At 40.0% G+C, this 22,722-nt stretch overlaps 1 protein-coding gene across 4 annotated transcripts in view; it reads left to right on the top strand.

The window, feature by feature from the left end:
• Nucleotides 1-22,722, top strand: part of LOC136886040 (cytospin-A) — a 471,506-nt gene that overhangs the window by 439,588 nt on the left and 9,196 nt on the right. For all 4 annotated transcript variants that reach the window (XM_067158760.2, XM_067158757.2, XM_067158759.2 and 1 more), the window contains exons 14-16: nt 3,618-3,845; nt 7,919-8,032; nt 13,776-14,050. In XM_067158760.2, coding sequence (XP_067014861.2) covers nt 3,618-3,845; nt 7,919-8,032; nt 13,776-14,050 — 617 coding nt within the window. The remainder of the gene's footprint in view (nt 1-3,617; nt 3,846-7,918; nt 8,033-13,775; nt 14,051-22,722) is intronic.

Below are 22,722 nucleotides of genomic sequence, written 5' to 3'. Positions count from 1 at the left end.
TTAACAGAACTGCAAGGAAGGAATTTGACAGAAAAGTAGAAGGAAGACGACCTGTGGGAAGGCCACGAAGGAAATGGATAGATTTAGTTAAAAACAGTGTACTGCTGAGAGGTCATGATTGGGACAAGTTGGTGGAGGAGGAATGGTACAAGGACAGGATGAGATGGAGGAGGCTCATATACCACACCTGGGAAACTGGAGATGGTTTAGGATGATGATGATGATGATGATGATGATGATGATGACCTATGGCACCAGTGATCAAATTACAATGGAAGATTAAGAAAAGAAGGTATTTAGCTATCATGTTGAATGTTTTTGTATCTAATGTGCTTTATTTTATTAGATTAGAGAATTAAAAACTACTCGTGGTCGATTGTTGTTTGGCTTGGATTTATTAGATTTTTCTAAGAGTTTGGTTGATCCAAGTTGCTGAACTGAAAGAAGTTTTCATGGAAAACTGACGAAGTTTCCCCAGTAAATCTGAATATAACGTAATTAATGTTTGAAGCCGGTCCCACGGTCTAACTTGCCTGGCCTCTCACCCGAAGGGCCCGGGTTCGATTCCCGGCCAGGTCAGGCATTTTTACCTGGGTATAAGGACTGGTTCCAAGTCCACCCAGCCTATGTGATTACCTTTAATTGAGAAGATATTTAATGATGAGATGGCAACCGCAGTCTAGATAGCCAGGAATAACGGTCAAGAGCATTCATCACACTGACCATGCATCACCTCATAATCTTCAGGCCTTCAGGCTGAGCAGCAGTCGCTTGGCAGGCAAAGGCCCATTGGGGCTGTAGTTTGGTTTGGTTAGGAGTGTACATAATTATACGTATTTCATTTTTGTAAGGTTTAGCCAAATTGTTGATGGTTTTCATTCATTCCCGGATTTTCTGTTTTCCTGGGTTGTAAGTTTTATTTTTGTGGTCTTTCCAAAAATGGAGAATTGAGGTTCCACTGTATATGAACACACATTTTCTCCTTTATGTAGCAAGGTGGTGAGCAAGCTGGTCAGCAGTGGTTGCAGATAGTATTCATGGGGCCACAGCCATGATAGGAAGTCCCAAGTTTCAAATGGCAGCTCTTTCATGAATAATTTGTTTTGGAAGGACATGTTTAGCTTTGGTATAAGTGGACATACTGTGACTGCACTCTTTTATTAGCGGAGCGTAAATCTTTATTTGATTAAGATAGAGCATAAATATCAATATCTAGGCCTAGGGTAGAGAAAGTGAAATCTGTCTGCAAACGAATAAGGGTAGAAAATCTCCAGGACGAGGGAATTAGACAGAAGTACATGGATATGATTAGTGGGAAGTTTCGAACAATAGACAGTAAGCAGGTTCAGGATATAGAAAGTGAATGGGTGGCATACAGGGATGCTGTAGTAGAAACAGCAAGGGAATGCCTAGGAACAACTGTGTGTAAAGATGGGAAAAGGCGAACAGCTTGGTGGAATGATGAAGTGAGAGCAGCTTGTAAACGTAAAAAGAAGGCTTATCAGAAATGGCTCCAAACAAGGGCCGAGGCAGACAGGGATTTGTACGTAGATGAAAGAAACAGAGCGAAACAAATAGTTGTTGAATCCAAAAAGAAGTCATGGGAAGATTTTGGTAACAACCTGGAAAGGGTAGGTCAATCAGCAGGGAAACCTTTCTGGACAGTAATAAAGAATCTTAGGAAGGGAGGGAAAAAGGAAATGAACAGTGTTTTGAATAATTCAGGTGAACTCATAACAGATCCCAGGGAATCACTGGAGAGGTGGAGGGAATATTTTGAACATCTTCTCAATGTAAAAGGAAATAATCCTGGTGGTGTTGCGAACAGCCAAGCTCATGGGGAGGAGGAAAATGATGTTGGTGAAATTACGCTTGAGGAAGTGGAAAGGTTGGTAAATAAACTCCATTGTCATAAAGCAGCAGGAATACATGAAATTAGACCTGAAATGGTGAAGTACAGTGGGAAGGCAGGGATGAAATGGCTTCATAGAGTAGTAAGATTAGCATGGAGTGTTGGTAAGGTACCTTCAGATTGGACAAAAGCAGTAATTGCACCTATCTATAAGCAAGGGAACAGGAAGGATTGCAACAACTATTGAGGTATCTCATTGATTAGTATACCAGGTAAAGTATTCACTGGCATCTTGGAAAGCAGGGTGTGATCAGTCGTTGAGAGGAAGTTGGATGAAAACCAGTGTGGTTTCAGACCACAGAGAGGCTGTCAGGATCCGATTTTCAGTATGCGCCAGGTAATTGAAAAATGCTACGAGAGGAATAGGCAGTTGTGTATGTTTTGTAGATCTAGAGAAAGCATATGACAGGGTACCGAGGGAAAGGATGTTTGCTATACTGAGGGACTTTGGAATTTAAGGTAAATTATTAAAATCAATCAAAGGCATTTATGTTGACAACTGGGCTTCAGTGAGAATTGATGGTAGAATGAGTTCTTGCTTCAGGGTACTTACAGGGGTTAGACAAGGCTGTAATCTTTCACCTTTGCTGTTCGTAGTTTGCATGGATCATCTGCTGAAATGTATAAAATGGCGAGGAGGGATTCAGTTAGGTGTAAATGTAGTAAGCAGTCTGGCCTATGCTGACGACTTGGTCTTAATGGCAGATAGTGCCGAAAGCCTGCAGTGTAATATCTTGGAACTTGAAAATAAGTGCCATAAGTAGGGTATGAAAATTAGCCTCTCGAAGACTAAATTGATGTCAGTAGGTAAGAAATTCAACAGAATTGAATGTCAGATTGGTGATACAAAGCTAGAACAGGTCAATAATTTCAAGTATTTAGGTTGTGTGTTATCCCAGGATGGTAATGAGATTGAATCGAGGTGTCGTAAAGCTAATGCAGTGAGCTTGCAGTTGCGATCAACAGTATTCTGTAAGAAGGAAGTCAGTTTCCAGACGAAACTATCTTTACATCGATTTGTTTTCAGACCAACTTTGCTTTACGGGAGCAAAAGCTGGGTGGACTCAGGATATCTTATTCATAAGTTAGAAGTAACAGACATGAAAGTAGCAAGAATGATTGCTGGTACAAACAGGTGGGAACAATGGCAGGAGTGTACTCGGAAAGAGGAGATAAAGGCTAATTTGGGAATGAATTCGATGGATGAAGCTGTACGCATAGACCGGCTTCGGTGGTGGGGTCATGTGAAGCGAATGGAGGAGGATAGGTTACCTAGGAGAATAATGGACTCTGCTACGGAAGGTAAGAGAAGTAGAGGTAGACCAAGACGACGATGGTTAGACTCGGTTTCTAACGATTTAAAGATAAGAGGTATAGAACTAAATGAGGTCACAACACTAGTTGCAAATCGAGGATTGTGGCGACGTTTAATAAATTCACAGAGGCTTGCAGACTGAACGCTGAAAGGCATAACAGTCTATAATGGAAACGTGTGTATGTGTGTATGTATGTATGTATGTATGTATGTATAAATATGTTTTTTAAATTTGATTTTTACTGTTATGAACTACATTGGATGTCTTCAGGCACAAAATTAAATGACCACAACTAGTTTTAACATATTCTGCAGAATGGGATGGATTTTCTGTCAAATGATTTTTCATTGGCTGAGTTTTGATAGCGATTTCATTTTCATTCCTCTCAGGCCCTCGCAGTCGCAGCAGCTCAACGTCAAGCTTGGGCAGTACGGTGGGAGAGGTTCCCCCAACACCGACCTGTCCACGCCGTACTGATGGCGTCAGTGATGCTCTGCTTCCTCCTCCCAAGACTCCACTCAGAGATCAGCAACAGAACAACAACCAGACAGCCGGGAACGACAACTTGACCATGGGCAAGAACTCGGTTCTGAACAATCGCAAAGCTTTGCTCACAGGTGAGTCACTTACTTTTCCTTTGCTTTTCGATTTTTATGCATCATGTTCTTTGCAATATTTTTGGTTTTGTGGATTGTTTTCCATTGTCTTTGGAAGAATGTATTATATTTTCATGATACTATGGTTAAACTTTGATTTTGTAAATAGTGGGATGCTGTAGTTTCAGCAGGTCATAGCCACAAGTAGGAATAGCAGATAAGTTCTTCCTGACACTTATTTTGACTCGCAACTGTTTTCTTTTTGTTTCTCCAGTGAAAGATACCTGTTAATGATTGAAATATTTATTGCAGCAAATAGCCATAAAAATAGTATTTGTGTTATTCACAACACAGTTTTGTTGACAACATTGATCTTTTTTTTTTTTGCATATGTTAGCATGATATTGAGTACACTGTTCGGTACACAACTGATACATGCAATCTTCACTTGGATAGTGAAATCTCTTGGTGGTTCATAGTTCGTGATGAAAACCGTACCCTGCAGAACATGTAACAGCTGTCGAAGTTGAAATCCTTCTTCAGTTCTGTTCTATTCTATCCTGATGTCTTTTGTTGCATTTTATTTTATTAGTTTCTATTTATTTCTTCTACCGCATTTGTCCCTCTGTTACTCCTCACGCACACACGGTGTGATGAACATCGTAATAGGAGCGTAATGTTGTTGTCAGCTTCCGCTTGGAGCACTGTGCCAGCATACAGCGAGCCACCTGGTGACGAATGAGCGTACCACTACAGCTCCAACGGTGAAACAATCTTAAATTCAGACCCTCTTTATTGAAGAAGACTTCCTCGTGAACAGTCGAGATTTTCTTCTGAAGACTCGGAGCAATGTTCTCTGCGAAACGTAAAGTGTTTCATCTTGTTTTCTTGACACGGCATAAGCCCAAAAGCTCGTATCATGTCTATATTTGTTTTTACTGTGAACATTGATATGCATATTTTTGAAGATTTCTGTGTGGAACATGGAAATGGTATGGAAATGAAACTTGGATAAAAAGAGCAGGTCAACAGTACGACTGAGTGAATCACTTTTCAATGTATTTTTCAATTGATATGTGCCGGTGGAGAGTAAGAAGACATTTATTAAGTGCTATGTCGGGAGTGTGGCCTTGTATGGCTCAGAAATGTGGACTATTAGTGCATGTGATGTGAAACGTCTGGAACCATTTGAGATGTGGTGATGGAGGAGGATGGGAAAGATCTCATGGACAGCAAAACTCACAAATGAAGAAGTTCTTCGACGAATAGGTGAAAAAAGATCCTTTTTAGCAACAGTAAGAAAGAGAAGAGACCAATTAATTGGCCATCTATAGGCACAATGGTTTCGTAGTTAATGTCATGGAAGGAATGATTCAAGGTAAAAGAGGAAGAGGAAGACCTAGACTGCAATATTCAAGGCAGATCAGAGATGACGTAGGAACAGGCCCATATGTGGAAATGAAGAGATTAGCGGATTACAGAGAAGAGTGGAGAAGACGAATTGCTGCCAACCAATCTTAGGATTGAGAATTAAGAAGATGATCTGCCGGTATTCATTAGTCTTCACATTCTGCCTTTATTGCACATCACCCCTGCCTTGTAGACTGAATCTGTGTATAATGTGAATAGAAATGTCTTCCTCTCTTTTTTCCCTACATATTTTAAAGCTTGGGTATTTGTTTTTAATCCTTCTATTTTATAAGTAAAATTGACTACAGCTGATTGCTAAGGCAAATATGAACACTTTGGTAATAGAACAGAATATGAGTTTCAAAGGTTACTGCTGATGTACTTTTCTTAGGTTGTCTCAAGCTGTAAAATAATTGGAAACAATATTACATTATTCAGCCGTGTATTGTTGATTTCATTTAGTGTGCAAGATGTATGAGACAGGAGAAGTCCCATCCGATTTTCGACAGAAAGCCGGTGCTGACAGGTGTGAAAACTACCGCACCATTAGTTTAGTATCTCATGCCTGCAAAATTTTAACACGTATTATTTACAGAAGAATGGAAAAACAAGTTGAAGCTGAGTTGGGAGAAGATCAATTTGGCTTCAGAAGAAATGTAGGAACACGTGAAGCAATCCTGACTTTACGCCTGATCTTAGAGGATCGAATCAAGGACAAGCCTACGTGCATGGCATTCGTAGATCTAGAAAAGGCATTCGATAATGTTGATTGGACCAAGCTATTTATGATTCTGAAGATGATAGGGATCAGATACCGAGAACGAAGAATCATCTACAATCTGTATAAAAATCAGTCTTCAGTGATAAGAATCGAGGGCTTTGAAAAAGAAGCAGCAATCCAGAAAGGAGTGAGGCAAGGCTGCAGTTTGTCCCCTCTCCTTTTCAATGTTTACATAGAACAGGCAGTAAAGGAAATCAAAGAGAAATTTGGAAAGGGAATCGCAGTCCAAGGAGAGGAAATCAAAACCTTGAGATTTGCCGATGATATTGTTATTTTATCTGAGACTGCAGAAGATCTCGAAGTAGCTGAATGGTATGGATGAAGTCTTGGGTAAGGAGTACAAGACGAAAATAAATAAGTCCAAAACAAAAGTAATGGAGTGCAGTCGAACGAAGGCAGGTGATGCAGGAAATATTAGATTAGGAAATTAAGTCTTAAAGGAAGTAGATGAATATTGTTACTTGGGTAGTAAAATAACTAACGATGGCAGAAGTAAGGAGGACATAAAATGCAGATTAGCACAAGCAAGGAAGAGCTTTCTTAAGAAAAGAAATTTGCTCACTTCAAACATTGATATCGGAATTAGATGTTTTTGAAGACTTTCGTGTGGAGCGTGGCATTGTATGGAAGTGAAACGTGGACGATAACTAGCTCAGGAAGAAAGAGAATAGAAGCTTTTGAATTGTGGTGTTACAGAAGAATGCTGAAGGTGAGATAGATAGATCGAATCATGAATGAAGAGATACTGAATCGAATTGGTGAGAGGAGATCGATTTGGCTAAATATGACGAGAAGAAGAGATAGAATGATAGGACACATCTTAAGACACCCAGGACTTGTTCAGTTGGTTTTTGAAGGAAGTGTAGGTGGTAAGAACGGTAGGGGTAGACCAAGGTATGAATATGACAAGCAGATTAGAGCAGATGTAGGATGCAGTAGTTACGTAGAAATGAAAAGGTTAGCACAGGATAGGGTGGCATGGAGGGCTGCATCGAACCAGTCTATGGACTGATGACTCAAATTCACATTGTTGATTTGTAGAGCAACACTTGTTAGTTCTTTAATTTGACATAGACCTGGAGCAGACTTAATTTGAGTATTGTTTTGTCCCAGATCAGTCTGTCATTATAATGATAGAGCAGTAAAAATTGAAATGTTTATCTTGAAATATGTGAAATTAATGCAACAAATTAAACTATAATAGAAAGAAAGGAACACACAGTAGGGTAAACACAGCAACAGCTCAGTATGAGAAGACAGAGAAATAGGGGTAAGGACAATTTCCACCTCTTCTTGTACTCTTGTCACCCGTCCAAGTTTCTTCTACGACCATTTTTACCTCGGCCCACAACTAGCTCGCTTCTGTTTCCCAACGTCAGCAAGAGGGCGGGCATTAACACTTATTAAGTGGGCATCTTGGTGGATCTTCAGTCGTCTTGTGGGAAGTGTAGGATAAAAAGAAAGCTGGACAAAGGCAGGAAAAGGGAAAAGAGAAAATGATAAAAGATGAATACTGTGGTAAAAGACTAGAAACAGGACTAAATCATAAAAGGAGAAAAGAAATGCAGTGTGTCAATTCAAGCCCCAAATTGAGAGGCCATCTTGACAGATGTTTGGGATTAGAACAAAGCCTAATAAAGACAGGAAAAAGGAAGAGACAAAATGAATATGCTGATGTGTCATTGTGTTTCTGATATTTTATCTCTCTCTCTCTCTCTCTCTCTCTCTGTATAGTTTCAGTTCAACAAATTATTGGACTGCTCAAAAATTGGTACATTCTTCTGCAATTTTTAAGTTTTAGGAATTACATTTAATATCCTTCCATATGAAGTTACTTTTTTCCATTCTTATATTTTACTGGCATGCAGTAGCTGTAGTGTAGCTTTGTTAATGTTCCTTGTAGATAACTCTTACAACAAGCCTGGCGGTGGGATGAAGACTCCAGAGGAAAACACTGTCTCGATCCTTGCCAACAAGACAATGGACTTCGTTAGACGCAACAGCTACGGAGACCTAAGTATGCATGGTTCCTTATGCATGATTTGTTTTATCAATGACTCTGGTTGAGAAGCTTGGAGTGTGTTTTACCTTTCTCTTGAATTCTTAATTCTTAAGGCATGTCAGTGGTAGCTCACCAGGTAGCTAGCACATTATTTGATCTTGGTTCAAGAACAACATTGACCTGCTGAGTAGCTTAGCTGTTTCAAATCTTGTCTCCTGCGCCTGAAGTTGCCGGTTCAAATAGTGGTATACAGGGTCTCTCATATAAACTCAGACTGAACGCACGGTGTTTGTACTCTGCGCTACGGCAGCTGTTTCAGCCAAACTTATGTCGCGCGGCCGCCCTGCTTTAAGCGTGTATACAATCTCTCTCTTTTTTTCAACCTGTTTTACGTCGCACCGACACAGACAGGTCTTATGGCGACGATGGGACAGGAAGGAGCTAGGAGTGGGAAGGAAGCGGCCGTGGCCTTAATGAGGTACAGCCTGGTGTGAAAATGGGAAACCACGGAAAACCATCTTCAGGGCTGCCGACAGTGGGGCTCGAACCCACGATCTCCCGAATACTGGATACTGTATGTCTCAAGTATTATTACAATATTATAAGTCCACCTGTTCAATACAATACAAATACTGGATACTGGCCGCAATTAAGCGACTGCAGCTATCGAGCTCGGTATATACAATCTTATATGATATCTTGCCTCATAAAAGATGCTGCAAGTGTCGTCTTCATGGGTTATACAGGCATTGTATCTGGTAACCACATTCTGGCTGACGCGAGTGCATTCTGCCACTGTAATGTTTCTGATTTCATTCGTAATGTTTTCCTTCAGTTCCTCCAATGCGTGAGGATTTGTTTGACACACTTTTTCTTTCAGTTTACCCCACAAGTAAAAATCACACACTGTTAGATCTGGAGAACGAGGGGGGAAACAGACCAGCACTGATCACTCTATTTAAAAACATTTCTGAGATTGTAAGAAGGGAATCTTCTGCTCTATGAGCTGGGGCTGAATCTTGTTGAAACCACCCACAGTATTTTTCTTCTTCCGTTAACTGATGGAAGAACAGCGTCTTAATTAATCGTGGTACCTCTCTGCATTTACTGTCATCTCGAAAAGAATAGGCCCAATTATTCGTCTTGCACTGACAGCACACCAAACACCAGTCTTCCTGTCATAATGAGGGACTTCATAAACACCATTAAGATTTTCTGCACACCAGTAGCGAGAGTTATGACTGTTCGCATGACCAGTAAGATGTAATCAGAACTTTTACAAACGGAAATACGGTGTTGCAACGATAACTGTCTCGCCATGTTAACAGCCAAAATTTAGACTGACGACTCATGCTTGCCAGGTCGAACACGTGCAGGCTGCTTGCAAGGTCAGGAACTATGTGAACTATGCGTGTGCTTCCCGTGCTGTAGCTGCCATGCATTCGGTCTGGCTTTATATGAGACCCTGTAGTTGGTTGACATTAGTGAGGACTTGAATTCAAGAAGTATGTGTCAATACAATCCTGTGCAAAGTAATCAAAACACAACAATAATGTATAATTCTTCTTTTTCTCCCATTGATTCAGCAATTGCATACCATTAATTTTTCTTAACTGCTAATATGTCCTGCTATTCATTTTAAAAGTTGCATTACATGATTTAGTATAGATCTCACAAGCTTTGAGTACACATTTTTAGGTTCATCATCATCATCATCATCATCATCATTGTCGTCGTCGTCATCATCATCATCATCATCATAATACCATACTCCAACTAGACACTCTTTATCATAGGTATTTTTCTGCTACAGTCGAATTCTGTGAATCTCCTATTCCCAATAGCCCACGTGTTTTCTGTGGAATTAACATCACAGGAATGCCTGCGCCATTACAGCATACTAATATTATCACTGAAGAATGTCTTCAATTTCTTTGAAGTGTGGTAAAGAACCAGTTCTTGCCGAATTATTCCATTACCACCTGGAAACACTTTCCTGCAGCCCGCAAAGAATTCTCGAAAATCTCTATGTTCTGGTAGCTTTTCGCCATGCCACTGACTGGCACTATAAATTCTGGACCTTCCTGTGTGAAGCATCCCCAAAACATAATCTTCATGGGGTGTTCTATGGTCTTCGCAAATAATGTGCGCAATTTATTGGCTCATTATTCACTCAGCGCATACGTTGAACCCTCTGCCCTCCATGTCAAAGTGACTTTCATAGGTGGTTTGTGAGCTTTCCGTCTACCTGCTAGAAGTTAGCATGTGTAGATTCACTGTCATTACCCTTTACACAAGTCAAGTCCACAGCATGGAACCTGAGGTTTGATTTGCTGCTTCTGAGGAGAAAGTGGTCATCAGTTGATTTAGTTTTCTTTTTGCTGCCACAATTTTCCCATTTTTCTTCTGTGAAATTGAGCCAGTCTGTTTGTGTCACTGAATAATTCAACACAAAATTTAGTAGCTTAGAAGTATTCTGCGATAAAGGCATAATCTTACTACGCTCCCTAGGAGTCATATCGATCGAAGACAGATAATATGTATCTCACTAGGTAACCTCAGAATTCCTTATACACTTTTAATCTAAAACAATCATTGCTCAGCGTTGTCATTACTCAGTCAATGATCAAACGCTGCATAAAGTGCAGGATCTAAGATTACGCAGTAGTTAGCACTCGTTTGCCAGCCGTTGGGAAAGTTATTAAAAAGAAACCTTCTTCCAATTAATTAATATGGACTGTACTACCAAGGCAAGATTTTGATAATGTCTCTTCAAGATCGGTTATAGTTGAAAGAATGTTACATTTGTAGGATTATTGGCAATATCCTAGGTTAATAATTTAATTGAAATCTTGAATTAATATATCCCAGTTTTACTTATGTCTAAATTTCTTCAGTATTTTTATAGTTCCGCTCTTATACTTGGGTAAAGTAAAATGCACCTAGTGGATTGTGGGGGTGACGGAGGATGTTACTCTGTTTCTTCACTTACAGGGCGGGAAATAAGGGAAATGTGATGGACGAAACCCCACTGGCCAGTGTATATACTTTTTTTTTTTTTTTTTTTTAACTTGCCATTCTTTCAAAGGGCCGTGCTTCAGGATGGTGGGTCTTGTTGTGTCATAGGTTCTTGAAATTGTCCTGTGGTCAATTTATGGTCCAAATATGTATATTTTCTGTCAAATTCTACTAAAAATTTCATCAAATTACCAAAGTTATTTTAAATTCAAGCAGGCTTAAGCTGACAGCTTATCAGCAGCCTGCAAGAAAAGGAATTACAATATCATGTACTAGACCTCTCTGTTTTTCTCCAACTCTTTACCCTTTGTTTTCTGGCAAATGCCAATAGATATCTCTCTATGCTGTTGCATGCTTAACAGGCAAGGCTTGCACAATTAAATCTGTTCCATTTGCTAATTTCCCTCTTTCTTTTGCGAGGTTCTTCACGTTTATTCCCCCCTGACCAATATCTTCATTCTTCATAGTGTTGCACCTCTTTTCCCCTGATTAGAGTAAGTAGGGGATTATGTCTTATTTCTCCCTTAAATCAACCTGCCACCAGTAACATTTGCTCAACTGCTCTCATGTCTAAAGAAGGCAATCTGAAGAAAAAATGGAATTCAAAATGTAAAATTGGAAAGCAAACAAAGTTAGATGTGGTTTTTTCTGCTAAACAGTTACTTAAAATTTTCCAGATATGTTTTCGGGAAAATGACAAAACCTCTTCAGCAAAATAACAAAACCTAAAATTTTCCATATAGTAAAATGACAAAAATATTTGTTTGTATCTCCAGACTGCCTCTTTAAGCATGTAATATAATCAGTTGTCTAAGACAGTAGGACTTTACTCTTTCTTTCTGTTTATAACATTTTTCTTTGCTTCTGTTTTACTAATCAAATTTAATAGCTGAAACTATGGAAATTTAGTTCATTGTTAATTGTAATTGATGAGGAGAGAGCCTATCTTTTTGAAGGTGGCAGTGTATGAAGATGTGGATAATGTCTGTGTGCTTTTATATTTTAATTTTGTTCGTCGTCTTTCTGTTGCTCCTTCTTGCCGCACTGACATGCCATTATGTTAATCCTATTATCCGTTCCTTTTCTTGTTCTCATCTCTTTGTACAGATGACTTGATTGGACACCAAGTTTGTTCCGTTCCATTACTTTTACACCGAGTTGCCAAAAGTCATGGGAAGACGCTGAATGTAATGTTAATCACGAGTTGCTCCTCTGCGAGTCCTTAAAACAGCAGCAGTGTGGCGAGGCATCGATTCTACAAAGTGTTGGAAATGTTCTGTAGTGATCTGGATCCACGCATCTTGCACTGCAACCCACAATTGGTCGTGTAGTTGGTACAGAGTTCGTGGAACGTACACCAGCATCGACAGCATCTCATAAATGCTCGGTTGGATTAAGATCGGGAGATGTGGAGGACCAGTCCATGGTCGCAACTTCACTGGAGCACTCCTCAAACCACTTGTGTGCCACCACCGAGCGGTGACATGGCACATTGTCCTGTTGAAACATGACATCTCCATCATGATACTCTAGGGCCAGAAAGGGATGCAGATGGTCTGAAAGAATGTCCACTTAACTTACATCTGTCCGCACTCCCTGCAGCCGGACAATGGGACCTAATTGCAACCATCAGAACGCCACCCAGACCAGAACTGAGCCACCTCCCGCCTGGACACAACCTTGTTGACATGCAGTATCCATAGCTTCATGGGGCATATGCCACACTCTCACGCACCCATTAGCTCGATACAACTGGAACCAGGATTCATCGGACCATACCACACATCACTACTGTTCCATGGTCCATTGCCAATGTTCGCGGGCCCATGCATGTCGTTGACCTCTGTGTAGCTGTCAGCAAAGGGACACGAGTTGGTTGTCAGCTGGTGAAGGCTCTGCGGTGCAGTTGCCTCTTTACAGTCCTGGTAGAAATAGGTTTCAGACTCCCAACATTTAACTGGGCGGTGATCTGACGTACAGTAGCCCGTCAATCGGCCAGTATGGTTCTGCGGAGGTGATGTGATGTCCGTTCGTTAAACACCTGGAGTCTTCCTGTGCGTTGGTTTAAGCGGGTGGTAACATTCTGTTTGAGATATTGAAGATCCACCCTTGACACTGTTGATCTCAAAAACACGAAAATGTGTGTAACCTCCGCAATGCTATGACCCATGCGCCGTGCACTGATGATCATCCCACGTTCAAAGTCGGTTAACTCGCAATGTGTTTTCATCTTCACGACACTGGTGTCTGTGACAGACTGCTCAGCTAGCTGCATTGTTCAGGGGTCATACATGACATGTTTTCTAATGGGGCACCCCTTCCCACGATTTTTGGCCACTCAGTGTATTATTATCCCATTGCGATCCCTTTTCTATTTTTGTCATGTGTTACTAATCTTTTACCACCCGTATTTATATTTCTTATGTTTCTTCCATTTTCCTGTACTTACCAAGCTTTCTTTTTATCCTGTACTTCCCATTTCAGGAAATGAGCATGTCAGGGGCTGAGAAGAGATGGATGTAGAGTTACTGGGGTTGATGAGAAGCGAGCTTAGCTATTTGAAGGCGGCAGTGTGTGAATTAAGATGTGCGGATTGTCCTTGTTCTTTTTTGTTTTCATGTTTGTCCTTGTGTCCTCTTTTTGTTGCTTCCTCTTCACACACTCTCCTGCCATTGTGTTTCTTCTGTTTTGACAGTTGTTTGTTCCCTTGCAATACTTACGTGAATTTGTATTGTACCAGGTGAGCGCAAGGATCCTCTGGCGTCGCTGGTGCGGAACGGTGGCTCCAAACGCAATGCACTACTGAAATGGTGCCAGCACAAGACTGTGGGCTATCGTAACATCGACATCACTAACTTCAGCAGCTCGTGGAATGATGGCTTGGCATTGTGTGCGATCTTACACTCTTACTTGCCAGACCGCATCCCATACGACACTCTAACTCCTAACGAGAAGAGGAGAAACTTCACCATCGCCTTTGCTGCTGCCGAGTCTGTGGGCATTCCTACCACCTTGGTGAGTGATGAGAACAGTCTTAAGACCATTGGCATACAAATGAACCAATTACACAGGAGGCAATAATAAAATGTACTCTTTGTCAAGATTAGATTATAGTCCTGATTGAGAGGTTTATTGTTTCCTTGACAGTCAAACTTTGATGTGAAAAAATATAATCCTGAATAAGCAGCATGTTTGTGTTATGATTTTTATTCTTAGTAAAATGAAATGGTCTACTTGAAATTTTTGATCTTCAACTGACTATGCACTGTGCATTCTTGCCGAAACCATAACTGTGGCAATAAATATTTATTATTATTAAATAATAATAATAATAATAATAATAATAATAATAATAATAATGAGGGGGCTCATTTTAGTCACCTCTTAAGACAGGCAGAGGATACCATGAATGTAAAATGAAATATCCATAACCTGTTTCCAGTCATTTGACAGGGTCACGGGTGGAATGAATGAATGAATGAATGAATGAAGACCCCATCTAGCGGTGAGGATAGAAATTGTACCGCCTACCGAAGCCTGTCGCACTCCTCTGGGGCAATGATTGTCTGACAGATGAAATGAAATGATATTGGAGAGTGTTGCTGGAATGAAAAATGACAGGGAAAACCGGAGTACCAGTGACTGGGATTTGAACTACGGAACCCAGCGGTGAGAGGCCGCCTGAGCCACGGAGGCTCTCGATACTGTAAATGTATTTCTTTTAAGAAGTTATTGTTTTTACGTCCCACTAACTACTTTTACGGTTTACGGAGATGCCAAGGTGCCATAATTTTGTCCTGCAGGAGTTCTTTTATGTGCCAGTAAATCTACCGACACAGGCCTGAGGTATTTGAGCACCTTCAAATACCACCAGAATCAAACTTGCCAACTTGGGCTGAGAAAGCCAGCGCCTTAATTGTCTGAGCCACTCAGCCTGGCAATTGAAAGGCTCCATCCATGGAGGTAAGGAGAGCTTTGGGTACCATGCATCATCGTTGCCAAGTTGGGTGACTCAGACAGTTTTGATATCTGGCAAGCAGAATGTGCTGATGAAACTAAGCAATTAATTTTTTTTAAATTATTAATTTTGGTCCCACTTATTATTTTACCATTTTTAGAACTGCCATAATTTTGTCCTGCGAGAGTTCTTTTATATGCCATTAAATCTGCTGGACATGATGCTCGTCTACTTGAGCACCTTCAGATGATATGTGTTCAAAATATGATTGCACGTGTTCATGACAGGAACTAAAACAAAAACCAAACCCCATAGAGAACACCCCCGAAGGACCATGGCCCACCAAGCGACTGCTGCTCAGCCCGAAGGCCTGCAAATAACAAGTTGTTGTGTGGTAAGCGTGATAAATCCTCTCGGCCATTACTCTTGGCTTTCTAGACCGGGGGGGGGGTGCTATTTCACGGTCAGATAGCTCCACAGTTGAAATCATGTAGGCCAAGTGGACCTCGAACTAGCCTTCGGATCCAGGGAATCGAACCCGGAGCCTCTGGGTAAGAGGCAGGCACACTACCTCTACACTGTGGGGCTGGCAAGGCAGGAACTACTGTTTGTTTATGTTCAATGCCCTGTCAAGAGGTCCCCCTGTGGGTGGGGGTGGTAGAATAACACCCACGGTATCCCCTGCCTGTCGTAAGAGGCGACTAAAAGGGGCCTCAGGAGCTTTGAACTTTGGAGCATGGGTTGGCGACCATGGGGCCCTCAGCTGAGTCTTGGCATTTCTTCCACTTACTTGTGCCAGGCTCCTCACTTTCATCTATCCTATCCGACCTCCCTTGGTCAACTCTTGTTCTTTTCCGACCCCGACGCTATTAGGTTTGCGAGGGCTAGGGAGCCTTTCATTTTCACGACCTTCGTGGCCCTTGTCTTCCTTTGACCGATATCTTCATTTTTTGAAGTATCGGATCCCTTCAATTTTTTCCCTCTGATTAGTGTTATATAGAGGATGGTTGCCTAGTTGTACTTCCTCTTAAAACAATAATCACCACCACCACCCTGTCAAGAGGTACAGTAGCACGCTAAATTTATAATGGCTCAGTTAATCAGTGGGTCAGTCCTTGGTGATATAGTGGTTCCTTCTGTTCTAATGTTGCAAGCCTCTGAATAATCAACATATATTCCATCCTGAATATATCCTAATGTTTTTGCATTAGTAACACTCATAAATTCTTCTCTAAAATGGATCTTGTCCTTTCGGTAAGGCGAGGCTCGTGATGACTCTCGTTTCTCTGACATGCCTGCTGCTCACCCCGCTGTCGTCCATGACTGCAATAAATAAACAGACAAATAGACACTGGTGCTGCTTTACCAAAGTGCAATCGTATTTTGAATATACAATACCTCCTAACTTAACTGGGATCGAATCCACTGATTTGGGCTCAGAAAATCAGTGCTCTTATCATCTGAGCCTCTCAGCCTGGCAGGTTTAGGAGGAAGAGCAGCAGGGTTATCAATCCCTCATTTAACACTAATCTTGACTGATAAACAAAAGTATTGACAGAGGAAAGAAAAGAACCATGAATGGTGGCCTCTTGAATCTAATACCATTGGTGTGGAAAGACACAGAGTTGACCAAGAGAGGCGGAATGAGAAAAGTGAGGGAGGAGCCTGGTGTGAGTGCGTGAAGAAAACGGCTTCTAATTCAGCTTGGATCTGCAGTTGTTGCTCCATGCTTGCTAGATGCAAGTTCACTGAATACATTGACTATGCAGTGTAGGTGATTTAACTGTAAGCTTGCATCTGTCACAGACCTCCTTCCTTGTGTGCATATGAAAATATATGTACACACATACTTAGAGAGTTGGCCATGCAGTTAGGGGCGTGTAGCTTTGAGCTTGTATTCAGGAGATGGGTTCAAACCCCACTGTCGGTAATCCTGAAGATGGTTTTCCGTGGTTTCCCACTTTTGACACCAAGCAAAATGCTGCTGTTGTACCTCAGTTAAGGCCATGGCCACTTCCCACTCCCAGCCCTTTTTCTATCCCATCATCGCCATAAGACATATCTGTGCCTGTACGACGTAAAGCAACTTTGAAAATTAAAAAAAAAAAAAGTAGTTCTGAATGAGGAAATTCATAATTCCAATATAATTGGTTCATTATTGGAAATTACAAGTTTTCCGGCCTACTCATTCTTAGTTGCCAGCATTTCACACCGCTGTGTCAATTTGGGATCATCACGTGGTAGCTAGCACACTTACCAAGACTCATGGCTAATGCATTAGTGGAGGTTACTTGTTGCCTCATGCACTATGAGAGACTTGGTCTATTTTACAAAAATTGATGCCTAGGACAGTCAAACCTGAGCTGTATGACAACTAAGGCAAAGAAAGCTAGGACTGCATGACAAACTGAAAGAATGATAATGAAAATTGACATTTAATGAGGCCTAACATGTAGGTCATTGACCCCAAACTGAAAGAAAGACTTAGAGGAACTCTTTACTTAGCAACCTGAGAAACACACAAGCTGCCATCAGAGATGCTCAATCTTTAGAAGAGGGCATACAGATGAACATGGAGATATGAGTTGGTGAAATTATTTATAAACAATTTCTGAACATCCATGGATGAAGCCACAGGCACTAGCTATACTCCGCACGGCCTTACTTCTAAATTGAAGTTTCGCAAAACAAATGAGCATCGCCTTTCCTCTGTTGCCAGCGCGCTACGCCTGCGAGAACGGCTGATGCAATATGACCGTGGTAAACGGCCCTTTTAAAATGCAATACAGTACTCAGAAAAACGAATGAATATGGATTGAAAACAATTTCACAAAAACTACACTTACAATATCTGGCACTAAAAGACAATATATTATTAAAAATAAAAGAGAATGACGAAATAACACATCACTAACGGCTAATGGCTGGTACAGAAAGGAGGTTATGGCCTACAAAGGGAACACTCTATTGACCTCAGAGTCCCTGGAACCCTCCAACAATATGAAAAACACACTAAATATTGAAGGAAAATGCAAAAGATCGCGAACCGTACCGAATACCATACACGCTGATCGAGATAGGTTAACCACGTGGCGAATGTAAATATTAGAGTTGGCAACTAGGTTTCGAGATCCTGCTCTGCCGATATAAATCAATATGAATGGCAGCTTGGGATTGGTTGGATGTCTATGCTTCAGCGCATAACCACCAGACAGAGACAAAATCTGCCAAAACGTCAATTTAGAAGTAGAGCCGTACGGAGTATAGAGACATATAAAAATTTAATTTTAATTAAAAAATAATAATGTAAGAGAGGTTACCTGTGCATCGTGGAATGTTAAGGGCACCTGGATGTCAAAAGTCATCAAAAATTTAAATTATGGGTTTTTCCTGAATCCAAAAATATATATGTGTATGTTCCTGACAAAAGTGTGTCATTGTGTCTTTTCACACCAATGGTATTAGATTCAAGAGGCCACCATTCATGGTTCTTTTCTTTCCTCTGTCAATACTTTTGTTTAACAGTCAAGATTAGTGTTAAATGAGGAATTCATAACCCTGCTGCTCTTCCTCCTAAACCTGGCATGCCAAGAGGCTCAGCCAACATGATTGTATGAACGGGACCGTTAACTTTGAGAAGGCCAGGCCGTTTTGAGAGGACAACCACCTATTAAGTACCATTGGAACTTCATTGACGGTTTTCACTGTGGGCACATACAGTTTACCATGCACCTGTTGTCTACTCTAACACAGCTTCTCAATTTTGTCGCTGCCCTCCCGACCATTTAAATAAGGCAAACACACCTAGCCAACGTTGAAAACAATCATTGAGAACAGGACTGCTAAATTGAGAAGAAATTGAGAATGCTGCTATTCTAAAATTTGAAATTCATCTGCGTTTTTCCATCACTTGTTACATACATTTCACCTGGCACGTTGTCCCCTCTCGAGCTTGGTTTCTCAAGCTTTTTCGCTCCTCTCCTGGCCATTCGTGGTGATAGTGACTCTACAGGGACAGACTCTCGGCCTGAATTTTCAACACAGTGATTTAGTCCTGTTTTTGAATTGTTATCAAACAGCATTAATTTTAGATTAAGAGGTCTGCAACCTCACTATAAGCACTTATTGTTCATTTCCGTCTGTATCATTTGTTTTCATTTCTTTTCTCCTTAGGTTTAACACAGTTTTTAGATTAAGTTATGTTTTATATTAACCTTTTTTCACTGAATTTGTCTCAACGAGTTATTTATTGCTCCATCTATTGATGGAAATATTTTGTATTGTATTGTTTTTATTTCCAACATGTCTCTTTTGTTTTTCAATTGTTCGTACATTATGTTTATTAGCACATTTTTAGCTTGTATTATGTAAATTAACCCCCCTTATTTCACTGAAGATGGCTCAAACAAGTTGAAACATGTTTGAATTTTATTACTCCATCTAATGATGGAATTATGTCATGTATTGAATAGGAGGATACATTTAATTTTTTCCTTTGTAAAGTGAAAACCGTCAATATGGAATGATTCTAATATCTTAAAAGTGTAATATATTTTGAATGGCCGTTGCTAATCCTCAGCTGTCGGCAAATTTCGTGTTTCCAAAAGTGATATTTTTTTATCATTAGAGACTCCGCACACTTAAATGCGTGAAGCTGCAAGGAAGACTTGCAAAGTGTATATTTTTCCCTAACATATAATTAATATTGCATTAACCCCTCCTAATTTTCAGGGGAAAAAATATTTCTTTTTGAGAGATTGCTAGAGTAAAATACTTGTTGGATGTCCAGCTCATTGGCTAAATGGTTAGTGTGCTGGCCTTCGGTCACAGGGGTCCCGGGTTTGATTGCTGGCAGGGTCAGGAATTTTAACCATCTTTGATTAAATCCGCTGCCATGGGGGCTGGGTGTATGTGTCGTTTTCATCATCATTTCATCCTCATAACGTGCAGGTCGCCTATGGGATTCAACTCATTAGACCTGCACCTGGCGAGCCGAACATGTCCTTGGACACTCCCAGCACTAAAAGCCATACGCCATTGCATTACTTCTTGAATACGCTTGCAAGTGATGAAATGTATTTTCCAGGTTCCATGTTGACTATAACGATTACAAAAAGAAGAATGTAATGTCCACATATTCAATACAGTACAATACAATTAATAAGAAGAATCAGGAATATTGTTGAACCATTATTGGAGGAGGAGCAACACCGGTTCAGGAAGAATCAAAGCACTACAGACCTGAATTTGCCATCAGAATGCTAACAGAAAAGCACTAGGAATATGGTAAGAACTTAGTGATGGCTTTTATGGACATCGAGAAGGCCTACGACATTGTGCCTAGAGAGATAATCTTGGAATGCCTAGAAGGTGTAGGTGTTCCAAACTTCCGTATTGATAAAGTAAAGATGCTCTACCAAAAGAGCTTCAGCTGTGTCAAAGTAGGGGATGGAAGATCAGACTGGTTTGAAATCAAAAGAGGAGTCCAGCAGGGAAGTGCCCTGTCACCACTCCTATTCATCATTGTCATGGGTTGGATCATTAAAATCTATAAAGAACATTGCAAAGAGCTTAACACTCAAATATTTGCAGATGATTTTCTGCTCTGGAGACAAAATGAAGCAGAAATACAGAAATCTTTGGAAGCAAGTTTAAAGAATATGGAGTAAATATCAGTAAAACATAAAACTGTTGAAATGACTATCAACAGGAAAGGCACCGATTCAAACATTTTCCTTCAGGGAACTCTGTTACAGTCTGTTTCTAACTTCAAATATCTTGGAAGTTTCATTTCAAAAGATAACACACTAAATCAAGAAATACTTAATGGGATCCACAAAAGCTTCTCAATTTTATTTTCAAGTGAGAAATCTGCTCTGGGATGATAAAGTACCAGAAAGCAAAATTGGCCCTGTTCTATACCTACTTCATTCCAATTCTCACATATGGACTCAAAACATGTACCCTACACAACAAGGCAAATAGTGAAATCCAGTCAACAGAACAATGAACCAAAAGAGCAGGAAGGACATGATTAGACACGAAGCAAACAGGAAGTAGACTGGCATCAAAATACCTGTTACCGAGCTTTTAGGAAGGCGCAGGCTACGTGTTATAAGGATGAACAGAACCAGAAGAGCAAGGAATTGCTTCTGAGAGAAGTGAACAGGGCGAGGCCAGTAGGGAGACCAAGGAATCAATGGATAGACACAGTGAAATCGGAGATCAGCAAGAAGAATGCCAACTGGGAGGACATAGAGGAACAGAAACTATACTTTGACAGGAAGAAGTGGCAAGCGCTTGTACACTACATCCAGGAAACTGGAGCTGTAAAATGATGGTGACAATAATCTCTTTGATTATTTTTATCAACTTTGGTATGTGTTTTGGCTCTTCAGCCATCATCAGTCATAATAGTACATTATGCAACAAGCCTATAATGGCAATAATTAAGACACAAGTATGTTTATAAAACTCGCTTTGCTCATTTTATAATTTCCATAAGAGTGTCTAAATTACCATTATAGGCGAGTTCCATACGACTGTTTATGCTCGACAATAATTATAACTCTAATTTTTTAAAATATTCATAAATTTCTGTCGATGTCGCTTGACAGTTGAGTTTACTGAACAGAGTGCATGTGCTGGGTTATTGATTTTCCGTGAGTGCATCAGAGACCTTGACAATGTCATATGTTTTCAAAGCTTTGATAGAAGGTTATCATAACCTAGCTTTATTTCAAACACAAATTGTTTACTGTACAGTTGGTGAAGTGAATTTGTGGGAATGTGTCATGTAGTTGTGGAATATTGGAAGTAGAAGGTGCATTGAACTTAATATGTATGTCCAACATGCATGATTTTTGAAACAAGTGCGAAGCTAGTGCGTTGAGCGCAGGTGCGATGCTATCCGTACCCGATTGGTCGAACAGTTGTATCATAATGAAAATCTGAACTCTGATTGGTGGAGAACCTGTATCATAATAAAACTTGAACTATAATGAGTCTCGTTAAGATTCAGTTTTCTGGCATATAATATTTATATGTCGGCATCGGTGAGTATAAAGACTTATAAAACAGAAAACATATTTAAACTATTAACAAATTTAAATTATTGGGTTCTAATAGGATGTCTTGAACTATTAAAATATGAGAATGAATGAGAACTATGCAATTAAAAGAATGTACAGAATGATGCGGACAATATTTTAAAAAAAATATTTTTCAAGATGTTTTTTTCTATTTTTTTTTTTTTTTTAAATTCAGATTCTTCTTGAATAACAACAAATGAGCAGAACAAACATCCTCATCAGTATTCAAGTTCCGTATTATGTCCATCGAAAATAGAACATAAATTACTATTACATAAACTACAGCCCTAATATACTTTTGTGAAATAGGCCTCCATGCTGTACTGGATATTCAATAATAATAATAATAATAATAATAATAATAATAATAATAATAATAATAATAATAATAATAATAATAATAATTCAATAGCATAGCATTGTTAATACATTCATGAATGAAGATTCTACAGTCGGTGAAGTTAAAAGGACTTGAATAAGAAATATCTTGAATATGGTCTTCATCCGTTCTCATATTTTAATAGTTCAAAACCTCTTATTAGAACTGAATAAGTTTAATATGTTGATAGGTTGAATATGTTTTCTATTTTATACCTTAACCCATTGTATATATGGCTGATGATGTCTGAAAGAGCCAA

This window comes from Anabrus simplex, chromosome X (assembly GCF_040414725.1).
Source record: "Anabrus simplex isolate iqAnaSimp1 chromosome X, ASM4041472v1, whole genome shotgun sequence".
Classification (NCBI taxonomy): Eukaryota; Metazoa; Arthropoda; class Insecta; order Orthoptera; family Tettigoniidae; genus Anabrus; species Anabrus simplex.
Note: the sequence above shows the minus strand (reverse complement) of the source record. Positions and strands in the feature narration are given on the sequence as shown.